This window comes from Podarcis melisellensis, assembly GCF_964234715.1.
Source record: "Podarcis melisellensis genome assembly, chromosome: 3".
Lineage (NCBI taxonomy): Eukaryota > Metazoa > Chordata > Lepidosauria > Squamata > Lacertidae > Podarcis > Podarcis melisellensis.
Window position 1 is genome coordinate 61,252,883 of NC_138530.1, and position 12,926 is coordinate 61,265,808.

Genomic DNA, 12,926 nt, shown 5'->3' on the forward strand with positions numbered 1-12,926 from the left:
TTTAGTAAGGAATTATAACTCATCTGCAGTGCTTCTCTTAAAAATTTTAATATGATTTTCCTGTGTTCAAAAATAAGTTAACCTTTATAAAAGTACTCTTTAAATTTTAAGATGAACTTCCTTTTTTCAAAAACAACACAAGAAAGTGGAGCAAGACCAATGGCAAGAAACCAATGGAGAGATTAGGAGAATTCAGCTCAAAGAGCCAATTCCAAGGTATTACCCCGAAAAAGGATGAAAAATGAAATCTAAGAGTAAAGTCAATACTGCACTTATCATTGTACAGTGGTGCCTCGCAAGACGAAATTAATTCGTTCCGCAAGTCTCTTCGTCTTGCGAGTTTTTCGTCTTGCGATGCACGGTTTTCCATAGGAATGCATTGAAAATCAATTAATGCGTTCCTATGGAAACCGCCTTCCCCCGACCTCTTCTGGCGGGCGGCATTTTAAAATCGCCCGAAACAGCGGAGGACTTCTCCGCTGTCCGGGGCGATTTAAAAGCCCCTGGGAAGGCAGGCAGGGGGGACAAAGGCTTTCTCGCCCCGCCGCTCGGCTTCGGGACATCGTTCCGATGCCGGGCGGCGGGGGGAGGCTTTCCCGCCCCGCCGCCGGGCTTCGGGACATCGTTCTGAAGCCGGGCGGCGGGGGGAGGCTTTCCCGCCCGGCCGCCCGGCTTCGTGACATCGTTCCGAAGCCGGGCGGCGGGGGGAGGCGTTCCTGCCCCACCGCCCGGCATCGGAATGATGCCCCGAAGCCGGGCGGCTGGGGGAGGCGTTCCTGCCCCGCCGCCCGGCATCGGGACGATGCCCCGAAGCCGGGCGGCTGGGGGAGGCGTTCCTGCCCCACCGCCCGGCATCGGGACGATGCCCCGAAGCCGGGCGGCGGCTTTCCCGCCCGGCCGCCCGGCTTCAGGACATCGTTCCGATGCCGGGCGGCGGGGGGAGGCGTTCCTGCCCCACCGCCCGGCATCGGGACGATGCCCCGAAGCCGGGCGGCGGGGAGAGGCTTTCCCGCCCGGCCGCCCGGCTTCGGGACATCGTTCCGATGCCGGGCGGCGGGGGGAGGCGTTCCTGCCCCACCGCCCGGCATCGGGACGATGCCCCGAAGCCGGGCGGCGGGGGGAGGCTTTCCCGCCCGGCCGCCCGGCTTCGGGACATCGTTCCGATGCCGGGCGGCGGGGGGAGGCGTTCCTGCCCCACCGCCCGGCATCGGGACGATGCCCCGAAGCCGGGCGGCTGGGGGAGGCGTTCCTGCCCCACCGCCCGGCATCGGGACGATGCCCCGAAGCCGGGCGGCGGGGGGAAGCGTTCCTGCCCCACCGCCCGGCATCGGGACGATGCCCCGAAGCCGGGCGGCTGGGGGAGGCGTTCCTGCCCCACCGCCCGGCATCGGGACGATGCCCCGAAGCCGGGCGGCTGGGGGAGGCGTTCCTGCCCCGCCGCCCGGCATCGGAACGATGCCCCGAAGCCGGGCGGCTGGGAGAGGCGTTCCTGCCCCGCCGCCCGGCATCGGGACGATGCCCCGAAGCCGGGCGGCTGGGGGAGGCGTTCCTGCCCCACCGCCCGGCATCGGGACGATGCCCCGAAGCCGGGCGGCGGGGGGAGGCGTTCCTGCCCCACCGCCCGGCATCGGAACGATGCCCCGAAGCCGGGCGGCTGGGGGAGGCGTTCCTGCCCCGAAGCCGGGCGGCGGGGGGAGGCTTTCCTGCCCCGCCGCCGGGCTTCGGGACATCGTTCCGATGCCGGGCGGCGGGGGGAGGCGTTCCTGCCCCGCCGCCCGGCATCGGAACGATGCCCCGAAGCCGGGCGGCTGGGAGAGGCGTTCCTGCCCCGCCGCCCGGCATCGGGACGATGCCCCGAAGCCGGGCGGCGGGGGGAGGCTTCAAAAGCCTTCCGGGGGCTTTTAAATCGCCCCGGACAGTCCCGGGGCGATTTAAAAGCCCCCGGTTAGGCAGGCTTCAAAAGCCGTCCGGGATAGCGGGAAGCGCTTCCCTGCTATCCCGGACCGCTTTTAAAATGCTGGCGGTGGGGAGCAAAGCCTTTCGCCCCCGCCGGCCTTCCTGGACCTCTTCTGAAGTCCGGAGGGGGGGAAAAGGCTTTGCTCCCCACCGCCAGCATTTAAAAAAAGGTCCCCGAGATTTCCCTATGGGCTTTCGTCTTGCGATGCAAGCCCATAGGGAAAATCGTCTAGCGAAGCGTCGCAAAAACCGAAAAACCCTTTCGTCTTGCGGGTTTTTCGTCTTGCGAGGCATTCGTCTTGCGGGGCACCACTGTACCAACTTAGTAGGTATTTAGTAGGCCTAAATGTTAAGGTCGCTATTTATGAATGAAAAGAAATGCAACAACATCATGTATTATACCTCTTGACTGTGCTCTTTATAGACTTGAAGTGGACCTGTGGGCTTTTCAGTGTCCCAGATTTGTAATGATCCATCTCCACTGGATGTGATAAGCACATGCTCATTGTTCTCACTCCATGTCACATCAAACAGGCCATCGTTCCAGTCAAAACTAAAAAAATAGCAAACAACACATTAGTTCATGAGAAATGGTACATAACTTAAATAAATTCATATGCTAAGATAGCAGATTTAAGTCTGATTTTTTTTTTTTTTTTTACTTCTCAGGAGTCAGTATAGTTCCATAGAAAGAGTGATAGTTTTGGACTGGGGAACAACCAGGAATAAAATCTTGGATGAGCCATGAAGCTTCACTGAGCACTCTATAGCCAAACACATTCTGTCTTAGCCTAACTTACCTCGTAGAGATTGTGTAGGGATAAGATGGGAACCACTAATGCTACTTTGAACTCCTTAGGAGGAGGGCAGGATTTTAAAAAACTAATAAATAACTTGTCTGATTCACAAAGTTAGCCTTCCCTAGCTTGGTGCCTCTCCTATGTTTTGAACTAGAATGATGGGAGTTGGTGTGCAACAACATTGGAGAGTCAACAGGTTCCTCACCACTGCTTTAAGCTTTGCTTTCCTGCATCTCCATAAGGGGCAGCAAAACTTGTGTGTGCCCTCCCCACCTGCGCTGGCTGTAAAACCTATAAGCTGACGTTTTGGTCAGGAATCTCAAGAGTGTTGTTGCCCACCTCCTCAGTTGCTTCCCCTGGCCTTGTTTTCAAGGCCCTAAAACTTTATGTAAGGGTTGGGATCTGGTAGGCCTCAGTCTGTCAAATGGTAGTCCTCAGCCACTTACCCATTATTGGTTTTTAAATCCCTTCTCAGCTTAAAGGGTTTATGTTCTAAACAGCATTCAAGTAGCATTGTAGCTAAAATTCCACGGTCTCAGTCAAGAGATGTAGTCACACACAAGGTACTGGACACAACTTAGGCACCAAGGCTGCAAATAGAAGCACTCATTGGCACCTAAATGGGTGTATACAGGTATCCCCATCCACACATTCTCTTCTGAATGCAAATCATTTTGCAGAAACAAACCTGCAAGAATCCATAATTCTAATTGTCATGCTTGCCATTGTGTTTCTCACGGCATTCTGGTGAGTGTGACAAGCCCCAGTAGTTGAATCTAGTGAGGAGAAAGGGTATCATATCCCTTCAGCTGGACTACGCTGGAGACCCTCTCAGCATCCCTGAAGTAGAAAGTCTCCCTTCTCCCTTAAGTTTAAAGTGTAGAGGTGGTGAGGGGAACAGGGCACTACCTTGTGGCTCACCAAGACACTCCAAAGTTTGTGCACTTCTATATATTTGGACCTGTGAATAAACCTACTTTGCCCTTGAAGGATCAGAGCACATGAATGATCCTCGCTACAGCCTAGCTAAAGTAGTTAAAGATTATCCCTCAAGAATAATCAGAAATTAATTTTGGAAACATACCCCAGGCAGCCAAGGATCCCATTTTTGTTCCATTAAATCCAAGTTTTGGCTTGAATTCAGAAGCAAAATGAAGTTTCTAAAATAACATTGAAGTCCAAAAGTTGATCGCAACTTCCTTTATTTGACTGTTCCGATTTTGATGGTTAGAGACAATTCCTACACATCAAGGTTATATGATTATATTTTTATTAATAAATTATAGAACAATAGTACCTTCTAAAGAGATGAACTCCAGCTTCATTTTGTTCTAATACTACCAGAGTTCCACAACCTGAAAAAGAAAAATATTACCCTTTGAAAATAAGGAAATACCTTATAGTAGAATATAGTATTTATTTTCTTTATTTTATTTCTTTAATTTATAGTCATTATTCCACCATAGAACCCAATGCGGCATAATTGTGGTTCCCTGGAAATATCAGGAATAGACTAGCTTCAATCTGGTTTAATGTAGCAAACAGTGGTCTTATCTATCTTTAGACTATACTTTAGGATAATTAGATTAGAGTGAAGTACTTGAATTATTAGGATGATAGCTGTCTATACCATGCCAGGCTATTTATCTGTCTAGCACTGCATTGATCACTTGGCCTGGCAGCAGTTCAAAAAAATAGAGTCCAAATGCCAAAGTGGGTAGGAATCAACTGCTAGAAATGTGTGATGGGGAAAATGCAAAGTTAGACACTGAAGCAGAAGGGTGGGGAAATCAACAATAAAATGCTTGTAAACTACTACTCTTGTAACCTTAGTAAAGAAACAGTAGCCACAGAAAGTTGTGGGAGTTTAACTCCATTGACTTCATTAAGTTGTATAAATATGCACTTAATTGTTGTCAATTGCAGTATATTTACCTGTTAAGTAAGCACCACTTAATACAGCAAACCTTACATATTTTATGTAAACATACTGTGTAGAATTCTGTTGTTTTATATATTAAGTCATGCAAGCACATAATTCACCAGGACATTATTTTGCACAAATCCAATGAAATTAATACTATTGGTGCAAGACCAGAACCATGTTCTTCATTGGTATGGGATTGGTAAGAAGTGACAGGACACTCAACAGTAGTCTTAATACAAAACATTTTAAAACCTCAGCTGAACATTACTAGATATCTTAAGTAAGCTTGAATGTCAGGTCCAATGCCACCAAATGGTGATTTAAGAAGACTGACTTACAGGAGTTGCTTTCAGGAAAACATGCATAGGATTGCAAAACAATTCTATAAAATACCTGGTGTTCAAGTTGTTTTTTCCACTTACACAATCAAACCTATCTATCTTAACAGACGGTTAAGTGTTACAGTTTGGAATCAACCATTTTCTAAAACAAAGAAGATACTACGGTGGCATATACAGTATATGAAGTTGTCCTTTAGTGCGTAGAAGAGGTGATATGCCTGTAAATAACAGTCGCTGGGGAGCACAAGTGGAGAGTGTCCTGCATATGGGTTTTCCATGGGCATATTGTTGGCCACTGGGTTTTTGGTCTGATCCAGCAGGACTGTTCTTAGGCCCTTATGTTTAAACACTGTTAAGGTTGGTCTTTATACCTAAGTATCAGCCACAAGTACCTCAAAAAAGCACATTCTATGTCAGATGATCAGCAGAGACAACCATGGAAACGACTGGGATTAGGTATGTGTGTTTTAGTAAACAGTTTTGACACTGCACATAACAGGAGAGCTATTTTAACACTCTTTCCTCCAGCTCAGAATCTTACAAGAAATCCTACAGCACACTTCTTCCATTCGGATGCCTTCTATAAACACTTTTTTCCAGTGCTTTTCTTCTGGGGGTACACATACCCCTAAACATTTGCAAATCTTCGTACTTTTATCCATTTACTGTATTTATTTTTCCCGATTTGAATTATAAAATGGTGGTTTTCTTGAGTCCAAATGAGGGCACCCCTAAACATTTTTAAAGAAAAAAAGCACTGCCTTTTTCTACTATGCACTGTGGGAACCTTTCAACGTCGCAGCACGAGCCCGACCACAAGCGTGCTTGCTCCCAAAGCAAGCCCCACTGAGCGCATACTCATCTAAAGGCTGCAGCCCTCAAGCCTAGGCGGCAGCAACTAACAGGCCCCACCGAAATTCGTGGGGCTTTGCTGTCAAGTCAGCAAGGCTGGGATCACGCTTGCATGGAAGGTAATCCTAAATTAGCGGGGCTTGAGCAAACATGCAAACGGGATGCCGTTCTATTTCTTTTTAGATTACTCTTTTTAAAAGAATTGCTTGCCCGGCAAACCACATCCTTCAACCAACGTCGATGGGCAGGAAGAACCGGGCAGCCTGGAAAACACAACACGGCTTTGCCCCTCTCCACGCATGCGCACTCTGCTTGCCGCTTCACCTGCTATCCCGTAGTACTGCGAGGCAGCACAGGCCAAGCGCCCGGGCAGGTAAGGCGAGAACTCGACCGCGTAGCCGTGGCGGCCGGGCAGGCGGAAGGCCTGCGCCCTCGGGGGCTTCGCCGGCGCGCCAACACCACCTCCGCCGCCGCGGCTCATAGCCTCAACCGCGTCGCTCGAGCTATACCGGGCCGGCTGCGGGAGAGGCGCTGCCGCCTCTCCTTCTCTGTGGGGAGGTCCCGCTCCCGTCGCCGTCGCCCCGCCCAGCTCCGGCCGCCGGAACTGTGGGCAGAAGTCGCCAACGCCGCCATCAAAAGTTTGGGCAAAGAGCGCCGCCGCCGCCGCCGCTCCACTTTCTGGGGCGGGGCGGCGAAGGAGAAGCGCCCTAGGGCTTGCAATAGCGTATCCTGCTCGGTGTTTCTTCAACGAGGCTTCCGGTTCCTCGTCGCAGCTCAAGGGACGTTTCCCCCCACGTGGGGGGAAGAAACGTGAAACACGATAGCGAACAGAGGTGGGCGCGCTTCATTTCCTTGCCGTGGTTCGAAGCGCCGTTAATCGTGTTCTCTAACCCAATGCAAAGGAGTGGCCCAATACATTGAGGCAACTGAGGCGAGCCACAAAATGGCGGCCTCCCCCTCCCCACCAGGGATGAAGGGGTGCCTGAAGATCTACATCAGGCAACAAGGAGGGGGACTGAAGACTTACGTCTGGATCTGCCGCTCCTGTGGATTCTGCTGCCCGAGGCAGTTGCCTCACCTTGCTTCATGGAGGGGCTGGCCCTGCCCCTTATGTAAAGGAAGACTACACAAGGCTTAAAAGTATGAGGGTTGGGCAGGGCTTTGGGGCCATTAAAGACAGTACAAAGGCATAATACTTCCACAGGGGATGCAGCCCTCACCATAGGCGATGCAACAGTTGAGAAGGCTGTGTAGCTCTTGGATTTTTAAATTTATTTCAGTTAAAACTATGTTGATCTTCTAGATATAGGTAGGTAGCCGTGCTGGTCTGCCGTAGTCAAAACAAAATAAAAAAAAATTCCTTCCAGTAGCACCTTAGAGACCAACTAAGATTTTTATTAGTATGAGCATGCACGTGCACGGTATCTGAAGAAGTGTGCATGCGCATGAAAGCTTAGTTGGTCTCTAAGGTGCTGCTGGAAGGAATTTTTTAATGTTGGTCTTCATGAGCATTGATTCCAGGGTAAGAATGGACAAATGCATAAAACCGAAGATACTATTGTAATTAGGCCTCTAAAAAGCACAGGAGCACGTGGCATGGTGCATTTAGCAAGTTTGTTTTCCAAAGCAAAAAGGCAGGGTTAACCAAAAAAAGCACAAGAGGAAGCCTAGCAATTAATCAGTAATGTCAAAGCACGTTCCCATAAACCAGGCATGTCCAACAGGTGGAACATGATCTAACAGTAGATCACTGGATGTCTGTGGTAAGTCACTGGTAGATCATTGGCTCCCCCCAAAGAAGCTGAACAACTGTGGCTCCCCCCCAAAAAAGCTAAACATTTTACCTCCTTCCTGAAAAAACTCAACAACTTTGACCTGAACCCCCAAAAAGGGGGTAGATCACTGCAAGTTTTTAACTCTGTGAGTAGATTGTAGTCTCTTGGGAGTTGGCCACCCCTGCCATAGACTTTAGATGGGTCCTGCCATAGTCCTATAAAATGTTCACTTCAGATTTTAGTGAACAGGTTTGACATGGCAAATGTTTAAAAATCTGTTTAACGGTTCCCTTTTAATCTGGAAAATACTCTATGCTCAACGACTTCAATCATAAAAAAGGGTCAACAACATTGGTTGGCCCTTTGGTCGGCCCTCATGGCCCTTCACTTCATCAAATCTGGCCCTCTTTGAATAAAGTTTGGACACTGGTGTAATCTGAATGCTGCTTTACTTTCTGCCAGTAAGATAGCATTACTAGGATTGAAAAGAGACAGCTTTGAGTTTCCAAAATGTGTATGCTTTGAAATAACTACAAAGTAATTAACCTCTATGCACAGAATGTGAGCTTTTAACTTTTTCATTGACTGCTTTCTCCAGTCTGCATGGCCCCAAACAACAAAACAGAACTAGAGTTCTGTTCCAACAAACAAGGAACAAAAAATCTTGGTTCCCCCAGGGGGTGGTTTACCACATAATTATTTCAAAGTATTTGCAATGAAAGAGATCAATTAACCCAGTCTCCCTTCAGTTTCATTTTAAAACTGATTCTTGCTTCACATATGGAGGATTGTATGTAACTGGAAGAAGAGTGAGTTGTGTAAAGCCTTTTTCTCTTGGGAGAATGCTAGGTAGAAAGGTCTGTGCCACAAGTTATGATGGGATAGCAGCATATTGGCTATCTCTGATATACTTCATTTGATGCATAAAAGTATTATCCTAAATCACAGGAGAATATACATTGTTGAGGAGATGTGTATGGGGAATTGTAAACAGTGAGATCAGTAGGAAATGAAATAAAAGTGATAATTACATTTTTAACTGGTGATTCATAAAATGTGTTGATAACACAGATCCTGGCAAAGATCTGTGATACAGGACTACCAAAAGTACCAGCTCTGTTGAAATGCCAGATTCCTTCCACCATAAGCTCTCACCTGACAGCATCCATTATATTAGGCCTGGTGTCCCCAGTGTGGCAGATGCAATGGTGCTCCTGAAAGCCTCCTCCACTGCCTGTGAAACTTTTGCACTCCTGCCCCTCTCCAGGAGTTTACTTCTTTTCTGTATTCCTTGGAATTGAGAAAGGAGCAATCTCTTATTGGAAAACTACAGAAAGCTTTGAAAGGAAGTAGGAGGAGTATCACTGATTCCAGTTTCTTATCGCTCTCTCTTTTCCCCCCAGATTGAGATTGGCACCAAGAAGAAAGCAGAGTTCTTTGGGCGTGTCCTGTGTGTTCAGCACTCATTCTGATTTGCTTACACAAAGCATGCTGGGAGGTTATATCATAATAAGCATTCATCCTGAATTGATTGTGGGCGTTTTCCTATTAATCATTCATTCGTCCCACACTTTTCAGTACATTTCCTCATCACTTTCCAAACCACAAAAAGACAATGTTCTTTTTAATTTTTTTGCACTAGCACTAGAGCAGCAGAGCACTTAAATCCATTTTAATTGCACAAACATTAATTTCCAGTATGCATAGACAAAATACCCACAAAATACTGACAGTCTGGAGGTACCTTCCGTTTCTTTTCCCTTCCCTCACCTGCTCCCATGTGTCTTTGGTTTCTCCTGCCTCTCCTTTTTTCTGAGTGGTCTGTTTGTTTCTTCTTGGGCGAGGGAGATTAATTTGTTTCTCTGCCCCCTTTCTGTATGTTTTATTCCTCCTCCAAGCCTGCCTGCCTCCTTCCTTCCCATGATTCAAGAAACATACACGCCACATCTTAATAAGTATATCTAACATTGTGGGCTTGATGTCCCTTTTGAGTCAGTTTTCTCAGGAGCAAATACTTTTCAGATAGCAGATTTGAGACTTATCTGATGCATGTTTTCTGAGAAGAAAGTTTAATTGATTTTAATACCACTTTATCTCATAGGATTGCAGCTCTGTTTGTTGTGAAATCCTATCATGTGAATAAGTTTTTGCATGATAAAAGTCCAATGACTCACATGGTAGAGTTTTATCAGTAATTGTTCTGCAAATTATTACATTGTTCTGTAATAACTGAAATGTTTTAAGACACACACTTTTGCGACTCTGAACTTGGAATGATAAACAATGCCATGTAAAAACCAGTGCCTAATTATTTTAGCCTCTAGCATTTCCTGCATGGATGTGTTATTGTTGGCATTATCAAAAAGCCTGAAAGTTTCAAGCTGCGTAGGTGGCTGAAAGATAAGCAGCATAAATAATGAGATTTTGCAAAAGGGTTGCATAACCATTAAGCAATTTTAATACAAAGTACAACTTTGTTTGACTAAACATGTTAACTTGTGAATTAGATTTATCAAAAGTACCCTGTGTGCACAAGAAATTATGGAATTATATCATTTTCCACCCATCAAAAAACATCATTCTTGTCATATGAAGTGCTCTGTACTGAGAATCCAGAATGTGACCTTGCACTCAGAAAAGTTAGAAACTAATTTTTAAATTTGATACATGGTTCTAAAATATACTTAGGCTGAATCCTCTAATTAAACTGAAAAGTGAAGGGAGTAAATTAGACTGAAAAGTGAAGGGAGTAAATTTGACTGAAAAGTGAAGGGAGTAAATTAGCTGACTCTCAAAGACAGTGTTGACCTTTGTCCCAGCATTGAAAACAAGAAGGTTTGAGAAGAAGGGCGTTTCTGTTGTGTGCTTCAGGATCCCAGAATGAGAAGCCCTGGGGAAACTTACAAATTTACAGCCGTGTTGCCATACATGAGAATTCTCAAAAATCTTGAAGTATCAGAAAAGGGTAAGGGGCTCTGTATAATAGAAATGCCTTCTAAATGTAGATACAAGAATTCAGCCTTTCTCAGTTCAGTGTTAATTGTGATACCAATTGCATTGGGAAGAGCAGTGCAGCCACAGTTCCTAGCAAGCCTGGTGAATCCCAAGCAAAAGTGTGAGTGGAAGACTGTGCTGTGCTGGATACTTGAAGAGATAGAGGCCTCTGCCCACCCTCCTGGCACCTTCTAGATTAGCTGCTGGTGTGTGTGTTTGTTTCAAGAAGTTTCTTTGTGTCTCTCCTGCTTGATTTTGTGGGGCATGCAGCAACAGCTGCAGAGTATGTGGAAGAGAGTTCCTTCCCTCTCAGTCTTCTCTGGGCTCATTCCCTTTTGAAAGGTTGCGTCACTGAGGAAGTGGGAGGCTTTTGCAAGGCTAGAGCAGAGGAAGAGGAATTGTGCATCCTTTTAAATTGGGTGCAGTGTGATACTCCTTGAATCACAAACAGATGAGAACTCGCTGAGGAAGATCGTAGCAGTGTTTCTTCCAGGCACTGTCTTGAAGTGCAGTTGTTTATGGTGATAATGAGGGGAAAGAGGAGTGAATGTGGGAGCAGAATAGGGGAATTCTTCTCCCATATAAAAGTTATTTTCAAAACTAAGGATTCTAAGTTTATAATCTGGCAAAACAGCCAATCCAGCCATATACATGATAAATAGATGCAGATAAAGAAGCATTGGCTGGTGGTTTACATTATACATCGTGGGCAGGCAACCTTTTTCAATCCATGAGTGGCATTCCCATCTGGGGGCTGCTTGCAGTGCCAGAGGAAGAAGTGTGTGGAGTAATTAATGTAAAATCTATCTCCATATAGTAGACTAGTTTCTACACACACTCACACACCCTTCTATCACCATCCAGGTAAGCAGAGAGTACCATCAGGGTTGACATTTTCCAGCCAGGCCAAAACACTCAAAGGAAGATGTGAAACAAGGCTTAGGGGGGAGATATGGCCTGGTGAAAGTCCCAAGGGAAGCCAGCATTTGGCCCCAAGGCTTGAGGTGCCCCAGCCCTGTTATAAATTATGGATTAAAAGTTTGCCCCAAAGTTGGGCTCTGTGTCTGCTCCTAAAATATTCTAGGCCAACAATTATTACCAGGGCGAAATTTTAAACTGAAGGTGAAGGGCAATCATTATTCTTTAATATATATTTAATACAAATTTTGTCGTTTAGTCGTGTCCGACTCTTCGTGACCCCATGGACCAGAGCACGCCAGGCACTCCTGTCTTCCACTGCCTCCCACAGCTTGGTCAAACTCATGTTCGTAGCTTCGAGAACACTGTCCACAGTGTTAGACACAAGTAAATAATATAAGGCCAATTAATTTTTAAAGTTTGATTATGTTACTTCAAGACAGTCTTATTCCCTCCAGACCAGGCTACATAAATACTACAGTGTTCCTGTCTGATCTAGAAAAATGGCTGTGAATCACTAACACACTTGTCATTGAAAAGTTAATGGTGGTTCTTAACATTTTAAGTGTAAAAAACAACAATGTAATTTATATTGCTATGTGATGTAACAGTGTCCTAAAAGGGGATCCACTCAAGAGAACAGTAGGTGGCAGCCAAGGACTATTCTATAAAATGCAAAAACTTCCAGACTGAGAGCTATTTTAGTCTGTTTTAACAGAAACAACAGAGGGCTGTGACACTTTAAAGATATGACAATTTTATTACAGCACATAGATAATTCATGAATGCTTATGCTTAAAGATTTGTTAGTTTTAAAGAAGCTACAGGCTCTTTTCCCCTATAAATTCCAAATTCCCCTAGGAAAAACATTCTGTGGGAGCTCTTGCAGTATTTCAGGATATTCCAGATACATTTTCATTCCATATATATTGAATAGGTTAATTAAATTGTGGACAGGTGTAGATGCCACCAAAAATTTAATCAGAAACCACCAATTGCCCAGTTATCATGTTTGAACATGTGCTTCAGTCCTTGACCATTTTGGGCTACACAAAAGGTATCCTATACATAACGAGAACTAAAATCCCTGACATTTTTTGGTGTTAGGAGGGGTCACACTGTAAGCAACATTATATTTAATGAAAGCTGTGAGAAAGTGGCTAGATTCCACCCTTTTTATTCATCCTATTCATTCAATTGCATTGCAAAGAGCTTTGTTTAACTTAACTTGACCACTGTTCCCATTTTTACCACTGGTTGTATTGAAATCGAGACATACTGACTTTTACCAATTCAGACAAACATTGTAACCACTGTGTAACAGTGGATCCCATATGAAGTATTTTTTATTTATATTTTTTCT

General features: G+C 45.8%; 1 protein-coding gene across 2 annotated transcripts in view; it reads right to left on the reverse strand.

Moving 5' to 3' along the window:
- The window catches only part of PEX7 (peroxisomal biogenesis factor 7), a 65,020-nt gene extending 58,024 nt beyond the window's left edge, over window positions 1-6,996 (reverse strand). Inside the window, exons 1-3 of one of the 2 annotated variants that reach the window (XM_081907211.1) lie at window positions 6,904-6,996; window positions 4,054-4,111; window positions 2,359-2,509 (exon numbers count right to left, since the gene is read on the reverse strand). In XM_081907211.1, coding sequence (XP_081763337.1) covers window positions 2,359-2,509; window positions 4,054-4,111; window positions 6,904-6,964 — 270 coding nt within the window. In that variant the 5' untranslated portion in view covers window positions 6,965-6,996. Of the gene's footprint in view, window positions 1-2,358; window positions 2,510-4,053; window positions 4,112-6,200; window positions 6,477-6,903 lie in introns of those variants that run through there. The other variant, XM_081907210.1, reaches the window with a different exon arrangement.
- Between the last annotated feature and the right edge of the window lie 5,930 nt (window positions 6,997-12,926).